Here is a 22,759-nt window from a genome sequence, read left to right as displayed (position 1 = left end):
TCTTCCCCATGTTTATACTTATACCTATTATCTTGTAAGGATTGACAAATCAAATCAATAAAATAAAGGAGTAGAGGGAGTAGAATAGAAATCCCTTTGTGTCTGAAGAGGGCGTTTTTTTGACCCCACCGCACAAGAAATTTCTTTTAAAATCACACAATCCCCTCTCCTTCCCTCACCCACCAAATTAAGCCCAATGGTTCTCAATTTCCACCACTTTTAAGTGTCGTGGATTTCAACTCCCAGAATTCCCCAGCCAGCGTTGATGGGAGTTGAAGTCCACCCCTCTTAGAGTGGTTAAAAGTTTGAAAAATACTGCAGCTTACAAAGCCTTGCACCTTTTAATTGGATTTATTGGCTGGAAAATGGCCATCCTTCAGCACCCATGTTCCCAAAAAACAGAAGGTGAATAATATATAATAATTAATTAACGATAAGCTATAATTTAGAGCCTAAATCTAAATTATAATTTAGATCCTACATCAGTTTAGCTATACTTGGCCTGGGATGTAGAGAGCTGCAGTTCCAAAAAGCATCTGAATATATAATTTATTAGTTGGACAAGATTTTCTCTTTGCCACCAATTTCCTCCTACAATCCTCCTGGGAGGTGGAGGTGGAGTCAAGCTTTTGGGGGTGGGCAATGCCTGTGGGGTGCAGTGCTGTGGACGAGGGGGTGGGGAGAAATATCTCAGAAATGTTTGCGGGGGGGGATGAGGCCATTGTGAGCCTCCATATTAGTAGTAGAGGCTCTGGCTTAAGAGAGCGGAAAAGGATTCCTTCGGCTTTGGAACCCCCCGCCTCAGTCAAAATTATCTGCTGCCTTTAGGTTACATTTTTGCATCATGAAAAATGTCATGGGTGATTTATTTTATTTTAGTATCCTTTAAAGGTGTTGCTGTTACCTCCATTTCGTGTTTGTTTCCTTGGAACAAGGTTTGGGTCAGAACACTTAGGTGACTGAAGTTTCTGCCGTGCAAAATCCTAACTGGAGAGCATGATTGGTGACTCTGGGCTATGGAGGTGTCCCATTGGAGAATACGAATTACGATACACCCAGAGGGGTGGGGGAGAAAACCAGGGTCCAGGGTGACCGTGAATGACGTGCCTCAGAGTCGGCTGCACCCAGGCAGTGCCGGACATGTTCCCTCCAAATAAATCCTTTGGAAGTTTTGGAAGTTTGGCTCGAGACTCCTGATTTAAATGGGGGTCACTGCCGGAATCCTGACAGCTAGCCGACTCTGAAACACACTTCGCATGTGTTGTGAAGGGTCTTCATTGCATTTCTGCCCTAGAGATCCCAACACTTGGCTGTTCCCCCCACCCCCCCACTCTTCCCCCGCCCACCTGTCCGAGTCTCACCTGGCGATTTCACACTTGCTGACGTCCAGTCCCCGTTTGGGCATAAAGCCCATGCCGCGCTGTGGCTCTTTGCTGCTGTAGGTGCTCAAGTAGTGGACGTAGGGCGCCTCCTCCGTGATCTCGAAGTAGCGGATGCTGCTGTCCCCCTGCACGGGAGGGGGAGGAGGGGGAGGAGGAGGAGGAGGAGGGTCTCAGGCCGGCTGCCCCTCCCCTCCCCTCCAGCAAGGGGGAGAAAGGTGCTCCTCCCCAGCCAGCCCAGACAGTTTGCAAAATGCCGCAACTGGAAATCACCTGTCCTGGTTTTCTCCCCTAAAGCGGGATCTGCGGCTGAGATTCTTCTTTCCTTTTCTTTCTGTTTTCTTTTCTCCTTTCTTTCTTTCCTTTTTTTCTTTCTCTCGTCTTCCTTCCCCCCACCTTCCTCCTCACCCATCTTCCTCCGACTTTCTTCCTTTCCTGTCTTTTTTTCCCCTCCTTCCTTCCTTTCTCCCATCCACACCTTCCTCCGTTTTCCTCTTTTTCTTTCTCTTTCTTTTTTCTTTTTGTTCTTTTTCTTTTTGTTCTTTTTCTTTCTTTCCTCCCACCTTCCTCCTATCCATCTTTCTCCCTCTTCTTCCTTTCCTCTCTTTTTCTCTTTTTTTCTCCTTCTTGCCTTTCCTTCCTTTCTCCCATCCACCTTCCTCCCTTTTCCTCTCTTTTTTTCTTTTTCTTTTTGTCATTTTTCTTTCCTTTCTTCCTCCCGCCTTCCTCCTATCCATCTTTCTCCCTCTTCTTCCTTTCTTTTTCTTTCTTTCTTTCTTTCTTTCTTTCTTTCTTTCTTTCTTTCTTTCTTTCTTCTTTCTTTTCTTTTCTTTCTTTTTCATTCTTGTTCTTTCTGTCCTTACTTCCTCTCACCTTCCTCCTATCCATCTTTCTCCCTCTTCTTCCTTCCTTCCTTTCCCCTTCCTTCCTTCTATCCATCCACTCACTCTTTCTTTCTTTCTTTCTTTCTTTCTTTCTTTCTTTCTTTCTTTCTTTCTCTTTCTTTCTTTCTTCTCTTTCTCTTTCTCTCTCTTCCTTCCTTCTTCCTTCCTTCCATCCATCCACTCACTCACTCTCTCTCTCTCTCTCTCCTTCCTTCTTCCTCCTTCCTTCCTTCCTTCCTTCCTTCCTTTTCACTCACTCACTCACTCACTCTCTTTCTCTCTTTTTATTTCCTCCAAGGAGCGGGTGACACTGAATTACACCTGCCCCCCCTTTTTATTCCCACCCCAAACCGGTGCAGTGGGTCTAAGGTGGGTGGGGGCTGCACTCAGCTTGGCTAAGACAACAAATTTATTAACATGCGGAGTCATCTCAGATAACAGATAATCAGAGTTGGAAGGGACCTTGTAGGTCATCTAGTCCAACCCCCTGCCCAAGCAGGAGACCCTACCCCATTTCTGAAAGACCTCTTCTCCCCAGAGTGGATTCCCTGCCCCCCCCCACCCCACCCCCAGGGGGTAAATGACCTCCCTCCCCTGTTGACCTACCTTTCCACACAGGTAGACTATGCTGGAATCTGGGTCATAAAAGGGCAGGAGGACCCCGTTGCTGGTGTCCATCTCCTGGAGGGCGATGGGCTCCTCGAAGTTCTTCTGCAGAGGCCAGGAAAGGAGTCAAAAAACAACAACCCCCAGACCCACTCCAAGGCCCATGCACGCAGCTGGGGGGTGGGGGGAGGACCCAGGCTGACACTGCACACCCCTCCCCATTCGAAACCCCTGGAATCACCGAGGACAATGCCAGTTGTTAACCCAAATGCTCCTTGAAGGGCCACATCCTGGGCCTACTATCCTAACCGAGGGTTTCCCCAGAGGACATCTAGTCTGACCCCTAACTCTCCTGCCTTTAGCCTCATGCACTCTAACCATGTCCCCACAGCCTGAGGCGCAGTGCCTCATGGGACCACACACTGGGGGTGTCCAACCTTTGGCTACTTTTGCGGACTTCAACTCCCAGAAGGCTGGCTGGGGAATTCTGGGAGTCGAAGCCCACAAGCATCTCCGGTGGCCTTAAGAGGTGGCACTCTCGCCTCAAAACCAGGAGGCTTGTGAGTTCGATCCTAGGTAGAGGCTAATCTTTGGAATCGACTCTCCTGCTCGAGCAGGGGGTTGGGCTAGATGACCTCCAAGGTCCCTTCCAACTCTGTCATTCTATGATGTCGTCTTAAAAAGTGGCCAAGGTTGGAGACCCCTGGGCTGCACGGACTACATAGTCCATTCCTAGTCCCACCACCTATTTTAGAAGCCCCCCCCATCCTCTTTTTTTTGCAGCTCCCCCCACCCCGCCTGGGAACACAGCACACCCCCATGCACCCTTCCATTCCCCTACATACACACCCCAACCCCCCCGCCCCAAATCCACAGCAATAAGATTCTGGGAACCAGGCATTGTCCGGGGACGGTCAGAACCGGAAGTCAAGTCTCCTCGGAGCTTCAACTTCCCAGTTAAGGTTTTTGGGCCCTGGGATCACCTGGTGGCCTCCTGTCCAAATGTCAACTGCTGAACCCTGTTGGGAGTCAAAAGTAGGCCAAGTGCTGCCCTCTGCTGGACAATCAGAACCTCGCCCGGATGGGCAATAAATTTGATTGACACCTGACGCCATCGGGGAAGGCGACATCCGGCATAAACGGGAGGTTTGTTGTGAGAAAAGGAGAGGGTGCGACTAAGTGCAGGCAGTCCTCGACTTACGACCACATTTGAGCCCAAAACGGCTGTTGCTAAGCGAGACATTTGATAAGGAGAAATTTGTCCCATTTTACGACCTTCCTTGCCACCGCTGCTGTGAATCACTGCAGTTGTGTTGTTAGAAACACGGTCGTTAAGCAAATCCCAGCTTTCCGCCCTGTGGCTTTGCCTATCAGAAGGTTGCAAAAGGGGATTGTGTGACACACACACACCCTGGGGCACTGCGACCGTCATAACTACGAGTCGGTTGCTAAGAGTCTGAATTTTGATGACGGGACTGCAGGGATGCTGCAATCGTCGTTAAGTGTGGAAAGTGGTCATAAGTCACTTTTTTTTGCAGTGCCATTGTAACTTTGAACTGTCACTAAATGAATAGTTATAAGTCGAGGACTTCCTGCCCTTGTCTTCATTGTTGAGTTGAGTTTGGTGCTCGGATTCAGCATCTTTGGTGTGTGTGTGTGTGTGTGTAAATTTCTATGTGGGTAAATGTGAGTGTGTATAAATTTAATATTCATTTTCACCATCTTTGCAGTGGTGACTTCCACGGGGAATGTGTCTATATGTAAGTGTGTGTAAATTTCTATGTATGAAAATGTCTGTGTGTAAATTTCTCTGTGAATTTGAGGTTCACTTTCACCATCATTGCAGTGCCGACTTCCACGGGGAATGTGTTTGTGTAAATTTCTAGGTGTGTAAATGTGTGTGTGTGTAAATTTCTGTGAATTTGAGGTTCACTTTCGCTATCATTGCAGTGCCAACTTCCACGGGGAATGTGTCTGTATGTATGTGCTTGTGTAAATTTCTGTGTGTGTAAATGTGTGTGTGTAAATTTGAGGTTCACTTTTACCATCAGTGCAATGCTGACTTCCACAGGGGATGTGTCTATGGGTGTATGTGTAAATTTCTCTCTCTGTGTGAATTTCTCTGTGTGTAAATGTGTGTGTGTAAATTTCTCTGTGAATTTGAGGTTCACTTTCACTATCATTGCAGTGCCAACTTCCACGGGGAATGTGTCTGTATGTATGTGCTTGTGTAAATTTCTGTGTGTGTAAATGTGTGTGTGTAAATTTGAGGTTCACTTTTACCATCAGTGCAATGCTGACTTCCACAGGGGATGTGTTCTATGGGTGTATGTGTAAATTTCTCTGTGTGTGTAAATGTGTGTGTGTAAATTTCTCTGTGAATTTGAGGTTCACTTTCACTATCATTGCAGTGCCAACTTCCACGGGGAATGTGTCTGTATGTAAGTGCTTGTGTAAATTTCTGTGTGTGTAAATGTGTGTGTGTAAATTTGAGGTTCACTTTTACCATCAGTGCAACGCTGACTTCCACAGGGGATGTGTCTATGGGTGTATGTGTAAATTTCTCTCTGTGTGTAAATTTCTCTCTGTGTGTAAATTTGAGGTTCACTTTCACGGTGGTGCAGTGGTTAGAGTGCGGTACTGCCGGCTACTTCTGCTGGCTGCCGGCTGCCTGCAATCTGGCAGTTCAAATCCCACCAGGCTCCAGGTTGACTCAGCCTTCCGTCCTTCCAAGGTCGGTAAAATGAGGACCCAGATGGTTGGGGGCAACGTGGCTGACTTGTAAACCGCTTAGAGAGGGCTGTTGAGCACTGTGAAGTGGCATATAAGTCTAAGTGCTATTCAGGGGTGGGATTCAACAACCCCCGCAACCGGTTCGCTGCCCAGTTGCTGGGTGGGCGTGGCCATGGTGGGCGTGGCCTACTGGAACTTCCGGGAGGACCGTTTTTCACCTTCCCCAGAGTCCGGAGGCTTCCCTTGGGCCTCTGGGAAGGCAAAAATGGCCTCCCCCGGGCTCTGAAAGCCCACCGTAAGCCAGAAACAGGCCCGTTTTTCCCCTTCCCAGAGCCTCCGCGCAGAAGCTGCACTTACCTGCATCCAAAATGGAGACTCTTGGGAGGGGAGGGGCTGGTTTGGTGAACCAGATGTAAATTTAACCCCTGGTTCGCCCAAACCAGTCTGAACCGGTAGAATCCCACCCGCTAGTGCTATTGCTATTGCAGGATGACTCTGCCAACCGCTTGGACTTCGATCGTGACCAGCTCAAGTGTCAGGATTCCAGCCATCACCCTAATGAAAATCATGATTCTCGAGCCAAACTTCAAAAAACTTCAAAGGATTTATTAGAGGCGACATCCTGGCATTGCCCTGTAGGAAGCCAACTCTGGCCTACGTCATTGAATGGCCCCCTGTGACCCTGTTTCCCCCCTGGGTGGGTCATAAATCAGATTCTCCAATGGAGCGCCTTCACAGGCTGGGTGTCGTCAATCCCATTCTCCAATTAAATATATTCAAGGGCAAAAAAGCTCTGGTAGTTTAGTTCCAATCTTTTAAAGATAAAGAGTTGGAATGTCCTTTCTCTTTCCCTCCCTTTTTTACGGCAACTACTAAAACAGGCGTAAGAATGTTTAATGAGTTGAAATCACGGTTGAAGCGGTCTTTGCAGCACTGACTTCTACAGGGACGTGTGTGTGTTTGTGTGTGCACATGTTCTGGACTTGATGCATATAGGAACACCTTGGCCCATTCCTGCCCGAAAGTGGCTCTGCAACGCCCCCCCAGAGACAGGAGGGGAGGGGCTGGGCAGAGCAATGCCCGAGTTCCCAGCGGGCAGGGGTGGGGTCGGGGGTCCACACCATGCAGCCCGACTACCGGGTCCCAGAGGCACAGCTCCCGCTGGCTCATGCGGGTGAAGCCCGTGGTGAAGATCTGTCCCTCGCGGGTAAAGACGGCGCGCATGGGCCTCATCCCTTCGTGGGCCGCCAACCTCTCCTGGCAGACGGGAAAGAGTGCGTTACGGGCCAGGCCGGGTCACAGAGAAGCGGGCCGGCCAGAGGAGAGAGGAAGAGGAAGGCCAAGGGGTTACATACACTCTTTCTAACCCAACTGTGGGCATCTATGCCTATTTTACAACCTGTGGACTTCAATTCCCAGAATTCCTGCTGGCTCGGGAATTCTGGGAGTTGAAGTCCTCCCATTTTGAGGCCTGCTGGTTCAGGAATTCTGGGAGTTGAAGTCCTCCCATTTTGAGGCCAGCTGGTTCGAGAATTCTGGGAGTTGAAGTCCTCCCATTTTGAGGCCTGCTGGTTCAGGAATTCTGGGAGTTGAAGTCCAACCATTTTGAGGCCTGCTGGCTCGGGAATTCTGGGAATTGAAGTCCTCCCATTTTGAGGCCTGCTGGTTCAGGAATTCTGGGAGTTGAAGTCCTCCCATTTTGAGGCCAGCTGGCTCGGGAATTCTGGGAGTTGAAGTTCTCCCATTTTGAGGCCTGCTGGTTCGGGAATTCTGGGAGTTGAAGTCCAACCATTTTGAGGCCTGCTGGCTCGGAAATTCTGGGAGTTGAAGTTCTCCCATTTTGAGGCCTGCTGGTTCAGGAATTCTGGGAGTTGAAGTCCTCCCATTTTGAGGCCTGCTGGCTCGGAAATTCTGGGAGTTGAAGTTCTCCCATTTTGAGGCCTGCTGGTTCAGGAATTCTGGGAGTTGAAGTCCTCCCATTTTGAGGCCTGCTGGCTCGGGAATTCTGGGAGTTGAAGTTCTCCCATTTTGAGGCCTGCTGGTTCAGGAATTCTGGGAGTTGAAGTCCTCCCATTTTGAGGCCTGCCGGCTCGGGAATTCTGGGAGTTGAAGTCCTCCCATTTTGAGGCCTGCTGGTTCAGGAATTCTGGGAGTTGAAGTCCTCCCATTTTGAGGCCTGCTGGTTCAGGAATTCTGGGAGTTGAAGTCCTCCCATTTTGAGGCCTGCCGGCTAGGGAATTCTGGGAGTTGAAGTCCACCCCTCTTATTCCGTTGCTCCTCTTCTCCTCCTGTGGAGTCAAAGGTGAAGTCATGTAGCCCCCATACACCCCTTCCTCTCTCCCCTCCCCAGAGAGACCACTCCCAGGCATGGGTTGGTTGCCCCTCCGGACGCCGGCCAGCCGTACCAAATCCCAGAGGGCCAGCTGCCGCTCACTCATCTTGCTGAAGCCAGTGGTGAAGACGCGGCCGTCAGCCAGGAAGATGGCCCGGATGGGACGTGCCCCCTCGTGAGGCTTGAGGGTCTCCTGGGGGCAAGGGTTAGTGGGTTAGATCACACAAACACGGCACCCACAAAGCATTAGTACACTGTTTCTCAATCTTGGTCACTTTAAGATGAGTGGACTTCCACTCCCAGAATTCCCCAGGCAGCATGGCTGGCTGAGGGATTATGGGAGTGGAAGCCCACTCCTCTTAAAGCATGCAGGCTGGGGGATTCTGGGAGTGGAAGCCCACTCCTCTTAAAGCATGCAGGCTGGGGATTCTGGGAGTGGAAGTCCACCCTTCTTAAAGCAGGCTGGCTAAGGGATTCTGGGAGTGGAAGCCCACCCTTCTTAAAGCAGGCTGGCTGGGGGATTCTGGGAGTTGAAGTCCACCCCTCTTAAAGCAGCCTGGCTAAGGGATTCTGGGAGTGGAAGCCCACCCTCTTAAAGCAGGCTGGCTGGGGGATTCTGGGAGTGGAAGTCCTCCCCTCTTAAAGCAGGCTGGCTGGGGGATTCTGGGAGTGGAAGTCCTCCCCTCTTAAAGCAGGCTGGCTGGGGGATTCTGGGAGTGGAAGCCCACCCTTCTTAAAGCAGGCTGGCTAAGGGATTCTGGGAGTGGAAGCCCACCCTTCTTAAAGCAGGCTGGCTGGGGGATTCTGGGAGTGGAAGCCCACCCCTCTTAAAGCAGCCTGGCTAAGGGATTCTGGGAGTGGAAGCCCACCCTCTTAAAGCAGGCTGGGGGATTCTGGGGTGGATCTGCAGGCTGGCTGGGGAAGTCCTCCTCTTAAAGCAGGCGGCTGGCTGGGGAGGGATTCTGGGCTGGGGAGGGAGTGGAAGTCCTCCCCTCTTAAAGCAGGCTGGCTGGGGATTCTGGGAGTGGAAGTCCACCCTCTTAAAGCATGCAGGCTGGGGATTCTGGGAGTGGAAGTCCTCCCCTCTTAAAGCATGCTGGCTGGGGGATTCTGGGATTAGAAGTCCACCCCTCTTAAAGCATTGTGCCTGGGGGATTCTGGGAGTGGAAGTCCACCCCTCTTAAAGCAGGCTGGCTGGGGGATTCTGGGAGTGGAAGCCCTCCCCTCTTAAAGCATGGCTGGCTGGGGATTCTGGGAGTGGAAGCCCACTCCTCTTAAAGCAGGCTGGATGGGGGATTCTGGGAGTGGAAGCCCTCCCTCTTAAAGCAGGCTGGATGGGGGATTCTGGGATTAGAAGCCCACCCTCCTTAAAACATGCAGGCTGGGGGATTCTGGGAATTGAAGTCCACCCCTCTTCTAGTTGCCAAGTTTAATCTCAGCCACTCAGAAGATGCCAAACAAGGGAAGCAAAACTCGCACCTACCCCACATGCTGGGGTCAGGTAAGGCAATCCCACCCACCCACCCACCCCTCGGCCGGCCTCACTCACTGCCACAACCAGGTGCTGCCGGGGGTCGATGATGCGCAGGTGTTTGTCCTTGCAGGTGGTGACAATCTGGCTGCCATTGCGATTCCAACACACGTTGTATATGACGTCAGTGTGGAGGTCGTCCAGCGTGATCAGGGCCTCCCCAGTGCCCACGTTCCAAAGGATTATGGCGTTGTCTCCCCCTGATCCAGAGAGGGCATTAGGACACAGTAAAAGGACCCCTTCCCAATCTCCTTCCCATTATAGGTAGCCCTCCTCCTTCTCGTGATCCCAATCGAGCCCAAAATTTAGGTTGCTGCCCAGGGGATTCTGGGAGTTGTAGTTCACCCATCTTCAAGTTGCCACGGTCAAGAAATACCAGATTATGGATGGGTGCTCCATCCCTGGAGGTGTCATGCCCCTGTCAAGAGTCTGAATCCAAGAAGGAAGACGAACAGCTGACAGGAAGTGGGAGTGTGGCTCTGTTGGCTGGGGAGGAAACTGGGGAAGGGCACAGTCCGGCTGGGCAGAGCAGGGGAGAGGTAGAACAAGGGAGAGGGAATTCAGAGGAAGACCCAGGCCCACCCCCTCTTCATCCTAGGGCACGCAGGGAGGAACGGAGAAGGGAGCAACGTGGGTTGCGTGGCTTACGGGGGAGGAAAGGGCCCTGATTCCCTTCATTAGCTGCAGCTGGGAACACAGTGGATAAGAAAGGCAGGCTGCATGCGGCAGGCTGCTGGGAGCAAACGTGACTTTATCCTGTGTTGTTGTGGTTTATCCGTGTTCCTGGTTTATCCGCATTCCGTCTTCCCAACCGTGTGAGTTTTGCCGTGCTTTTTAGTCTGAAATTCTTGCTCCTGCCCTGCCAAATTAATTATTTGGCTTGTTTGGACTTTTAAGTTACAGTTTGTGTTTACCCTGTTTTGGACTTAATTTTCTGCAGTCCAAGGCTGTTCCTGGGAGAGTTTTTCTCCAGCCCGAAGGTAACCTGGACATTGGGGGGCAAAGTTGGAGATAATAAAAGGGACTCTTCTTGCTTATGACTGTGTGGCCTTTGTGCCACGCCCCTTGGGGTCATCACAGGAGATTTTAAAGAAGAGATTGGATTGTTCCAGAATGGTAGAAGCAGGGATAGGATTCAGCCGGTTCAGGCGAACTGGATATTAAATTTACATCTTGTCCGCTGAACCAGTATTTGAACTGACCAGCTGGCCCCACCCATCCTGCCCCTCCCCTCCCAAATTCTCCACACGGCTCGTTTTGGATGCAGGTAAGTGCGGGTTCCGTGTGGAGCCTCTGGGAGGGGGAAAAACGGGCGTCCCAGAAGTACCGGAAGTCAGGAAATGGGTGCTGTTTCCGGCTTCCGGTAGGCCTCCGGAGCCTGGGGGAGGCCGTTTTCGCCCTCCCAGAAGCCCGAGGAAAGCCTCCGGACTCTGGGGAAGGTGAAAAACGGCTCTCCCGGAAGTTCTTGTAGGTCATACCCATCGTGGCCATGTCCATCGAGCAACCGGGCAGCGAACCAGTTGCTGAGATTGTTGAATCCCACCCCTAGGCAGAAGTTCTCCTGCTTGAGCAGGGTTGGACTAGATGACCTCCCAAGATCCCTCCCGACTCTCTCAACCTGTATTCTGGACTAGATGATCTTTATGAGACCCCAGCCAGATCACAGGCGCTCCATCACTGGAGGGTTTTTTTTTTAAGAAGAGTCTAGAGACAGTCACTTATCTGGAATAGTATAGGTTCTCCTGCTTGAGTAGGTGGGGCTGGACTAGAAGACCTCCAAGGTCCCTTCCCTTCATTCTAAGAGCTTTAAAATGTTGTATTGCACAAGATATTTGTACCCAGACGACACACCGTTACATGGAAGATGAATTGTATGTACTTTAAATGAAATAAAAATATTTTTACAAAAAAATATGGTGTATTTACACCTCGTCCATTTGTTGTGATACATTTGTGTGTGTGTGTCTGTGTCTGTGTTGCTGTGTATTGAGTGTTTGTGTTGCACTGAGCCCAGAATAATCCGGTCTGAATCAGGCAGCCTTATAAATCTCAAACCCATCCATCCATCGAGTCAATAAAAAATAAAAATAGATCAGCAGAAGAATTCACCGCAATTTTTCAAAGTCGAGAAAGAAGGAAGTGAGCCCAGCAAATTTACCTGGAAAGATTGAGGTGGTCCTTTTTGTTTCCTTTAAAAGAAGGAGTTAAGATACTAGTCCCTATGGGATTCCAGGTGAAGGATTCACGGAGCCATTTCTGATGATGTGCAGTTCCATGCTTCCAAGGAAAAATATACACCTTCCTACTCACATACTCCAGATAGATCTCAACAAAACAACTCTAAGATGGGTGGACTTCAACTCCCAGAATTCCCCAGCCAGCTTTGCTGGGGAATGTGAGTTTTTGACATCCACCAGGTCAAATCATTGAACTGGGCTGCCTTTTGAGAACTAATTGGAGTTTGAAGGAGATACTACAAGTTTCTGGAGGCTTCACACCATCAACAACTTCACCCCTTTTAAAGCAGGCTGGCTGGGGCATTCTGGGAGTGGAAGTCCAGCCATCTTAAAGCAGGCTGGCTGGGGCATTCTGGGAGTGGAAGTCCAGCCATCTTAAAGCAGGCTGGCTGGGGCATTCTGGGGGAAGTCCAGCCATCTAAAGCAGGCTGGCTGGGGGAGCCCACCCTCTTAAAGCAGGCTGGGGGATCAGGGAAGTCCATCTATCTAGCAGGCTGGCTGGGGATTCTGGGAGTGGAAGCCCACCCTCTTAAAGCAGGCTGGCTGGGGGATTCTGGGAGGGAAGTCCAGCCATCTTAAAGCAGGCTGGCTGGGGAATTCTGGGAGTGGAAGCCCACCCCTCTTAAAGCAGGCTGGCTGGGGGATACTGGGAGTGGAAGTCCAGCCATCTTAAAGCAGGCTGGCTGGGGGTTCTGGGAGTGAAGTCCATCCCTCTTAAAGCAGGCTGGCTGGGGATTCTGGGAGTGGAAGTCCAGCCATCTTAAAGCAGGCTGGCTGGGGGATTCTGGGAGTGGAAGTCCAGCCATCTTAAAGCATCCTGGCTGGGGATTCTGGGAATGGAAGTCCAGCCATCTTAAAGCAGGCTGGCTGGGGGATTCTGGGAGTGGAAGTCCTCCCATCGTAGAGTTGCTGAAGTTGAGAAACACTGGCTTAACCTGAAAAACTCCATGCCACTGGAAGTTCCCAAGGTGGGTGGAGTGGCTCTTACCTGCGCTGAGTAAGACGTTGCGGGCCGTGGGGTGCCAAGTCAAGATGCCCACCCGCTTGGAATGCCCTTCCAGGGTCACCACTGGCTCCGTCAGGTTACGCAAAGGCAGGAAATCTGGAATTTGCCAGACCTGGAGAGAGAGAAAACAGCCCCTGTTCGAGTCAAGTGAGAAATTCTTTCATTTCTTGACTAAAAGTTTCTCAATAGTCATGAGAAAGGGTAGCACATATGTAGTCCTCGACGTACAACCATAATTGACCCCAAAATTTCTGTTGCTAAGTGAAAAGTTTGTTGAGTTTTGCCCCATTTTACAACCTTTCTGGCCACCGTTGTTAAGTGAAACACTGCAGTGGTTAAGTTAGTAACCTGATTGTTAAATTAATCTGGCTTCCTTGTTGACATCGCAAAAGAAGATCACGTGACCTCCGGACGCTGCAAACCATCATAACTCTGGATCAGTTGCCAAGCGACCAAGTTTTGATCACATGACCAGCATCACATGATGCTGCAACGGTCATAAGTGTGAAAAATGGTCACAAGTCATTTTTTCCAGTGCTGTTGTAAACTTGGAATGGTGAACTAAATTATAAGATTGTAAGCTCCTACATAATAATAAATATAAATAAAGTAAAATACAAAATAAAAAGGAATTAAAATAAAAAATAAATGAAATAAAATTTTAAAATAATAACAATAATAAAATAGAATAGTATGGAATACATAGAATAGAATCCAATCAAATGAAATTTAAAATAATAAAATAGAATAGAATAAGTAGAATCCAATGAAATAAAATTTAAAATTAGAATAGAATATAAAATAATAATATAAAGTTATACATTATATATAAATTAATATAAATATAGAATATAGAATAAAAAATAAAATAATAAAAATATAAAATCAATATAAAATCAATCAAAATCAAATAATCAAATATAAAATCAAATAATCAAATATAAAATCAAATGAAATAATAAAAGAAAGAAAAATAAATAAATAATATAACGTAAAATAATAAAAATAAAACAAAATAAAAACAAAATACTAAAATAAAATAAATCACCCATGACATTTTTCATGATGCAAAATGTAACCTAAAGGCAGCAGATAATTTCGACTCCTTGAAGTGGCCGAGATGATCAGCCACTTTCTTGAGGCAGGGAGTTCCAAAGCCGAAGGAATCCTTTTCCTCTCTCTTAAGCCAGAGCCTCTACTACTAATATGGCGGCTCAAAATGGCCTCATCCCCCCCACCAAACATTTCTGAGAGATTTCTCCCCCCCTCACCCACAGCACTGCACCCCACAGGCATTGCCCACCCCCCAAAAGCTTGACTCCACCAAACCTGGTTCCAAGTAAACAAACACCAAACAGAGATAAAAGCAAAACCTTTTCATGATTCTTTACGAATTCCGTTCCTTCCCGGTTAAAAGGCTGTTTCAAACTCATTGTCTCTGATAAGAACGAGCCTTGCCAAGGTGGTGCAAGGCTGCCAAGAACACGAGATAAAGTTGCTAAGAAATATTTCAAACACAAAGAGTCTCCAAACACAAACTAAGAGAATCCGAACGTCCACAAGGCTCGAGTGCAAAAACGACTTTGCTTCCTGCAAAGAACTCCGGTTTCACAGCTGGCTTTTATCCCTTAAGGGAGGGGCCATTACCTTGCAGCCTTACTCCCGAGTTGCCCGTGCTGCTGCAGCTGCTCTTTCCTTCGAGCAGCCCTGTGTGCATGTGCCCTGGGCACAGGCTCCTCGGGGGCCTCTTCCTCATTGCTGCCAGCCTCCACCATCTCCGAAGGCAGCACTCCACCCCCTGGTGGTCCTGGCCCCATCCCTGCATCCCACGCGGGCCCCAACACCTGAGTCCTCGCTCTCCAAGACCTCAGCCGTCTGCACCTGCTGCCAGCAAACCACAACAGCACCCCATTTTCTTTCGTTAACGTGCCACATGAGCTGCACGCTGGGTGACCCTCTCTGAGGACGGCCCGTGCAACATTGGGAACGTGGCTACTCTTTGTTTTTCCCTTTTGCTACAACCGTGGGATCACTTGGTAGCCCCCCATCCAATTCATCTGATCCTGCTTAGCTCATCTCCAGTTTAGCACCATGAGGCCGTCAGCCTCACATGCAGATAAAAATAGGAATACGCCAACAGATGTTTTCATTTTCCCCCGCACTTTTTCTTCACACCTGGAGCTGAGAAACAGACCGGAAGTCTTGCCTGTTGGTCCCTATTTTCTTCTGCCCCAAGGGAAAGCAAACCCCTTACTTAATTTTTTTTTTTTAAAAAAGAAAATATTTGATATGGGCCCTCTTGCTAACCTTCCGAGGTAGAAACACCTGAAAGAGAGCTACAGTTACAGACTTGAACGCAGATTTCAGAGAGTCTGGCCATCGCTTGGACGACTCCAACATGGCGCCCATCAGATCTACAGGGAATCCGGAGTGTCAAAACATTGCGTGTCAAAACATTGAACTCGGCTGCCTTTTGGGAATGAAGTGTGTCGTGAAGGAGATACTACAAGTTTCTGGGGGCTTCACACCATCACCAACTCAACCCCTCTCAAAGCAGGCTGGCTGGGGGATTCTGGGAATGGAAGTCCTCCCCTCTCAAAGCAGGTTGACTGGGGGATTCTGGGAGTGGAAGTCCTCCCCTCTTAAAGCATGTTGGCTGGGGGATTCTGGGAGTGGAAGTCCTCCCCTCTTAAAGCAGGCTGGCTGGGGGATTCTGGGAGTGGAAGTCCACCCCTCTTAAAGCAGGCTGGCTGGGGAATTCTGGGAGTGGAAGTCCTCCCCTCTTAAAGCATGTTGGTTGGGGGATTCTGGGAGTGGAAGTCCTCCCCTCTTAAAGAAGGCTGGCTGGGGGATTCTGGGAGTGGAAGTCCTCCCCTCTTAAAGCATCCTGGCTGGGGGATTCTGGGAGTGGAAGTCCTCCCTCTTAAAGCAGGCTGGCTGGGGATTCTGGGAGTGGAAGTCCTCCCTCTTAAAGCATGGCTGGCTGGGGATTCTGGGAGTGGAAGTCCACCCCTCTTAAAGCATCCTGGCTGGGGGATTCTGGGAGTGGAAGTCCACCACTCTTAAAGCAGGCTGGCTGGGGGATTCTGGGAGTGGAAGTCCTCCCCTCTTAAAGCAGGCTGGCTGGGGGATTCTGGGAGTGGAAGTCCTCCCCTCTTAAAGCAGGCTGGCTGGGGGATTCTGGGAGTGGAAGTCCTCCCCTCTTAAAGCAGGCTGGCTGGGGATTCTGGGAGTGGAAGTCCTCCCCTCTTAAAGCAGGCTGGCTGGGGATTCTGGGAGTGGAAGTCCTCCCCTCTTAAAGCAGGCTGGCTGGGGGATTCTGGGAGTGGAAGTCCTCCCCTCTTAAAGCAGGCTGGCTGGGGGATTCTGGGAGTGGAAGTCCTCCCCTCTTAAAGCATGCTGGCTGGGGGATTCTGGGAGTGGAAGTCCTCCCCTCTTAAAGCAGGCTAGCTGGGGATTCTGGGAGTGGAAGTCCACCCTCTTAAAGCATCCTGGCTGGGGATTCTAGGAAGCCCACCCTTCTTAAAATAGGCTGGCTGGGGATTCTGGGAGTGGACGCCCTCCCTCTTAAAGCAGGCTGGCTGGGGGATTCTGGGACTTGAAGTCCACCCATGTGACGTTTGCCAAGGCTAAGAGATACCTCCTTCCCCATGTCCTTAGCAAAGTTCAATTCTCACATGTCAAACCCTTTTAGATGCATCCATCAACGTTGCACTGGTGGCACCGCTAAATCCGCACCAGGGTGCCTCTGTCTGTGTGGTGCATTGAAATACTCATCCTTTCCTCCTCTTGGCCACCCGCATGGAAAGCTCTATTCTTAGGTGCTGAGTCCTGGCTGTTATTTTTAGCCCAAAATGCTGCCTCATGCCCATGGAAAAGGTGCCAGCTCCCAGCCTGATTTTGGGGTCTGAAGCCCACCCCTCGCACCGGATGGACAGCCACAGAAAAAGGGAAAATGTTCCTTTTTTAATAAAGCCAATGGAATAAGGGGCAGCAGATTGGATACCCTGCACCCACCATTATCAGGCCTTTGGCTTCCCTCCGGGTGCTGACTAACTGCCTTTGTTTTTCTGCAGTGCCACTACGGTGCCCGGGTTGCTCCAGGGGAGCCTGGAAAAAGTCCCAGGGCTCTGGTTTGGAAAAGGGTGGCTGGCTCAGCAATTTCAGGGAGGGGAGGGAGGGGGGGAAGGAAAGGAAAAAACTGCTGTTTTTTCCCCCCGAAAATTTATGCAAGTGCAAATGCTTGGTTTGCCCAGCCTAGAAATGAGGAAGATGCTGGCGCAGTGCAGGGGGTGGATTGGCAAAAATAAGATAGGATGGATGGGATGGGAAATGGGATGGAATTGAAATTAGATTAGAATAGAATAGAATAGAATAGAATAGAATAGAATAGAATAGAATAGAATAGAATAGAATAGAATAGAATAGAATAGAATAGAATAGAATAGAATAGAATAGAATAGAATATGGAAAGAACAGAACAGAATGGAATGGAACAGAACGGAACGGAATAGAGTAGAAATCAGAATAGAATAGAATAGAATAGAATAGAATAGAATAGAATAGAATAGAATAGAATAGAATAGAATAGAATATAGAAAGAACAGAACAGAATAGAATATGGAAAGAACAGAACAGAATGGAATGGAACAGAACGGAACGGAATAGAGTAGAAATCAGAATAGAATAGAATAGAATAGAATAGAATAGAATAGAATAGAATAGAATAGAATAGAATAGAATAGAATAGAATAGAATATGGAAAGTACAGAACAGAATGGAATGGAACAGAACGGAACGGAATGGAATAGAGTAGAAATTAGAATAGAATAGAATAGAATAGAATAGAATAGAATAGAATAGAATAGAATAGAATAGAATAGAATATGGAAAGAACAGAATGGAATGGAACAGAATAGAATATGGAAAGTACAGAACAGAATGGAATGGAACAGAACAGAACGGAACGGAATAGAGTAGAAATTAGAATAGAATAGAATAGAATAGAATAGTAGAATAGAATAGAATATGGAAAGAACAGAACAGAATGGAATGGAACAGAACGGAACGGAATAGAGTAGAAATTAGAATAGAATAGAATAGAATAGAATAGAATAGAATAGAATAGAATATAGAAAGAACAGAACAGAATAGAATATGGAAAGAACAGAACAGAATGGAATGGGAACAGAACGGAACGAATAGAGTAGAAATCAGAATAGAATAGAATAGAATAGAATAGAATAGAATAGAATAGAATAGAATAGAATAGAATAGAATATAGAAAGAACAGAACAGAATAGAATATGGAAAGAACAGAACAGAATGGAATGGAACAGAACGGAACGGAATAGAGTAGAAATCAGAATAGAATAGAATAGAATAGAATAGAATAGAATAGAATAGAATATGGAAAGTACAGAACAGAATGGAATGGAACAGAACGGACGGAACGGAATAGAGTAGAAATTAGAATAGAATAGAATAGAATAGAATAGAATAGAATAGAATAGAATATAGAAAGAACAGAACAGAATGGAATGGAATAGAACGGAATGGAACAGAACAACTGTAAGTAGAATTAGAATAGAATAGAACAAAATAGATTGAAACTAGAATAGAATAGAACAGAACAGAATAGACTGAAACTGGAATAGAACAGAATAGAACAGAACACAGGATAGATTAGAACAGAATAGATTGAAACTAGAACAGAACAGAACAGAATACTACAGAACAGAATATGGAAAGAATGGAATGGAATGGGAATAGAAGTAGAGGGTGGGATGGGATGGGATAGAAGAGGAGAGAAGTGGAGCGGAGAGAACAATACAGTGTAGAATGGAATGGAATGGAATGGAATATCATAAGAATTAAGAATAGAATAGAATGACTGGAATTTTGGGAGTTAAAGTCCACCCATTCTCAACCTCCAAGTTTGAGAATTACACAGCTTCAAGACTGAGGCGCACATTTCAAAGAAACTGGCATCTCCTTCATCCAAATGGCTCTTTCTGTGTCTGGCTTAATGTCCTTGCTTGCTGCAGCCCCCTCCTCATGAATAAGGCCCCCCAGGGCAGAAAAAAAGCTTTCCAATCAATTCATCACCCCAACCGACCCCATAAGAAAAAAAAACAGTCCTGGGGGGTGGGGAGGTGAAAGCTTTTCCCTTATGCCAGGGTACGTTCATTAACTGGCAGAGACATGGTTAACAAAGTCAGCAAGTGAGTCAAGCAGCCAACGGAGCGGACAGCCTGGGTGGTGATTTGGCTCTGGGTGCTTTGCTGAGAATTGAAACTGAAACTAGAATTCTGTTCTCAGCTGCTGCTGCTTAGGTTTTTTGCTTATGTTACATTGAAAGAATCTACAAATGGTATTGTAAACTTTACTCATCTATTATGTTTATAAAGAAGTTAATGGTCCTGCTGAATCAGTCATCTGGGTGGTTTCTGGACTTGGATTTCTGCTGCAAACTCTTAACACCCAAGATGGTCGTCAGCCGGTTCTGAATGGTTCTAGAGAACCAGCAGTGGAAAATTTGAGTAGTTGGGAGAACCGGCCAATCCCACCTCTGACTGGCCCCACCAACCCCCTCTATTCTCTGCCTCCCTTTGAGTCCCAGCTGATCGGCTGGGTCTCCTTTGGTTGCCCTGCACAGGAGAACGGAGCTGGAAAGCAGGTTAGTGGGGTGGGGTTAGGGAAGGGGGATTTTGCAGTATATCCTTCCCCTGCCACACCCACCAAGCTACGCCCACCAAGCCACGCCCACAGAACCGGTAGTAAAAAAAATGTGAATCCCACCACTGCGAATACCTTATATCAGCGAAATAATGTGGACATAATATACTTAGACTTCAGCAAGGCATTCGACAAAGTAGACCACAACTTACTTCTTGGGAAGCTAGAAAAAAGTGGGATGGATAACGTCACCATCAGATGGATATGTAACTTGCTGACAAACTGTACTCCCACTGGGCCTGGCTAGTCTGGGGAAGAGAAGGACCAGGAGAGACAGGATAGCATCTTCCAATATTTGAGGGGCTGCCACAGAGAGGAGGAGGGGGGGTCAAGCTATTCTCCAAGGCACCCGAAGGCCAGACAAGGAATAATGGATGGAAACTGATCCAGGAGGGATTCAAGAGGGCTGTGAAAATATCTACACACCCCTCACACATCCCGGACATAAACTGTTTCAACTCCCACCCTCAAAACGACGCTATAGAGCCCTGCACACCAGAACAACTAGACACAAGGGGAGTTTTCCCCGAATGCCATCACTCTCTGCTAAACAAATAATTCCCTCAACCCTGTTGAACTATTACAAAGTCTGCACTATTATTATTCTCATCACTCCTTATCGCCCCTCCCCTCCCACTTGTGACTGTATGACCGTAACTTTGTCGCTTGTATCCTTACTATTTACATGGACTGTTTCCTGGTATGATTTAATTGCTTATTGTACCCTATGACTATTATTAAGTGTTGTACCTTCTGATTCTTCACTCTTGACGAATGTATCTTTTCTTTTTATGTACACTGATAGCATTTGCACCAAAGACAAATTCCTTGTGTGTCAAATCACACTTGGCCAATAAAAGAATTCTATTCTATTCTATTCTATTCTATTCTATTCTATTCTATTCTATTCTATTCTATTCTATTCTATTCTTATTCTTATTCTTATTCTTATTCTATTGTACTCTATCCCTTATTCTATTCTATTCTATTCTATTCTATTCTATTCTATTCTATTCTATTCTATTCTATTCTATTCTATTCTATTCTATTCTATTCTTCTATTCAAAGAATTCTATTCTAATTCTATTCTACCTGGAAATAAGGAGGAATTACCTGACAGGGAGAACAATCAACCCATGGAACAGAAGTTGCCTTCGGAAGTTGTGGGAGCTTCATCCCTGGAGGGTTGAAGGGTCATCCCTGCCTCCAATTTGAATCCCTGTTTTGACCAAAGACGCCAAACTCAGGTTGTCCTCGGCGTACTGTCCCTTCACTTAAGAACAGTTTACGATAAGTGCTGAAAAAGTCTGTCCCGACAGCTACATTCGAACTTACAACCACTATCCCCAACCCCACCAGTCACGTGATTGCAATTTGGGTGCTCCCGTTTATGACGGGTTGTAAGTGTCCTGGGGTCATAATTTGTGTCTTTATTTTTCTCTGGCAAAATATGGCAAGCAGATGCTGTGCCATTCAGCTGCGTTCACATTTACAACCAGGTAACCCAACCTTCAACCGCGGGACTTGAATTATTGTTATTTTTATTTTATTTTATTTGTCAATTGCCTACAAGATAATAGGTATAAGTAAAAACATAGTTATGAATACATGGATACATATAAGAAAAATAAAAGAAACAATAGGACAGGGACGGTAGGCACATTGGTGCGCTTATGCACGCCCCCTACAGACCTCTTAGGAAAGGGATGAGGTCAGGGATTCTGGGATTCTACTAGTTTGCACCTATTAGCTAGAACTGGTTGTTAACATTCTAAGCAGTTCAGAGAACTGGTTGTTAGAAGAAATTACTGGCCTAATCCTGTAAGGAAGGCAGGAAGGAAACATTCTGGTGTTGCTTACAGAAACTGCCTCTCCTTTAACCCTTATTACATTCTTGGCAGGACTAGACCAGCGGTCGCCAACCCACCGGTATGGCCCACCGGTAGGCCATGAGAAAATTTTGGTGGGTCGCAGAGAAATCTCACCCCCAAAGCACTACCCCCAAAGCAATTAATCCAGGCTGCGCAGAAACACAAGGCTGCCCCGCCCACATGGCACGCGGGAACCCTCCCCGACCACTCACTCCTTACCCGGCAAACTTGCCTGCTAAGTTGCTATTTTTCCTTTTTTTTTGCCCGGACCATCAGCTGTTCTGCTGTGACGGGTGATTTAGATTAGCTAGGAAGCAGGAAATGGTTGGATTTCTTGCTTTCTAGCTAAGCACAGCCGAACCTCCCTTAGGACTGAAAGTTTGCTTGCAAGCAAATTAAGTGCAGACTCACGGCAAGCAAATTTGAGAGACTGAGCTAGCCGATGGCAGATAGATAGATCACTGAATGATTCTGTGAGCAACTCAATCTGCCTGCTTTGCCTGATTTTGGGTAAAAGTTGCTCTTTTTTAAATAAAAAATTAACTATTTACATACATACTTTCCTAAGAGGTCTGTAGGGGGCGTGCATAAGCGCACCAACGTGCCTACCGTCCCTGTCCTATTGTTTCTCTTATTCTTCTTTTATTTTTCTTATATGTACCCATTTCATGTATTCACAACTATGTATACACTTATACTTATTATCTTGTAAACAATTGGCAAATCAAATAAATAAATAAATAAAAATAAATACATGGTGTGTTGTGAGTTAATTTTGTGAGTTTGCTTGCAAGCAAATTTTGTGTGACAGACCAAGCTAGCCGATGGCAGATAGATAGATTTCTGAATGAATCTGTGATTCTGCGAGCAACTCAATCTTTGCTTTGCCTGATTTTGGGTAAAAGTTGCTCTTTTTTTTATAATAAATTCAATTTTGATATAAATATTTATAATATTTACATACAAGCCATGCCCAGCCAGTCACATGACCACCAAGCCACACCCACAAATTCGGCCATGCCCACAGAACCAGTTAGTGGTCCCTGGGATCTAAAATTATGAGGTCCGAAAGGTTGGCGACCCAGGGACTAGACTTCCTGTCTCAGGAACCTCTCTGGAGTTTTTTTCCCCTCCTTTGCTGGTACTTTGCTTGTGTGGAGTGACCATTCAAAGTTACAATGGCACTGAAAAAAGTGACTTATGACCATTTTTCACACCTACGACTGTTGCAGCATCCCCACAGTCATGAGAGGCCAGGCGAGGAGATGCGTGCCTCGATGTGAGTGATGCTGAGTTGGCCACACCCAGCCAATAACACGACCGCCAAGCCACATGACCACCAAGCCACATGCACCAACTAAGCCAGGCCCACAGAACCGGTTGTTAAAAATTTGAATCCCACCCCTGGGGTGAGGTCAATAGTAGACAGTCTAAGGTTAAAG

General features: G+C 47.3%; 1 protein-coding gene across 4 annotated transcripts in view; it reads right to left on the bottom strand.

The window, feature by feature from the left end:
- CORO6 (coronin 6) overlaps positions 1 to 22,759 on the bottom strand; it is a 51,548-nt gene that overhangs the window by 5,512 nt on the left and 23,277 nt on the right. The window contains exons 4-9 of one of the 4 annotated variants that reach the window (XM_087955830.1): positions 12,691 to 12,820; positions 9,484 to 9,665; positions 8,008 to 8,127; positions 6,740 to 6,859; positions 2,870 to 2,974; positions 1,362 to 1,507 (exon numbers count right to left, since the gene is read on the bottom strand). In XM_087955830.1, coding sequence (XP_087811956.1) covers positions 1,362 to 1,507; positions 2,870 to 2,974; positions 6,740 to 6,859; positions 8,008 to 8,127; positions 9,484 to 9,665; positions 12,691 to 12,820 — 803 coding nt within the window. The remainder of the gene's footprint in view (positions 1 to 1,361; positions 1,508 to 2,869; positions 2,975 to 6,739; positions 6,860 to 8,007; positions 8,128 to 9,483; positions 9,666 to 12,690; positions 12,821 to 22,759) is intronic. The other 3 variants (XM_087955823.1, XM_087955819.1, XM_087955826.1) reach the window with 3 other exon arrangements.

This window comes from Notechis scutatus, chromosome 1, assembly GCF_049901735.1.
Source record: "Notechis scutatus isolate UNSWTSFEM ecotype Mainland chromosome 1, rNotScu1.2, whole genome shotgun sequence".
Lineage (NCBI taxonomy): Eukaryota > Metazoa > Chordata > Lepidosauria > Squamata > Elapidae > Notechis > Notechis scutatus.
The sequence above is the reverse complement of the archived record's forward strand: the minus strand, read 5'-3'. Positions and strand labels throughout refer to the sequence as shown.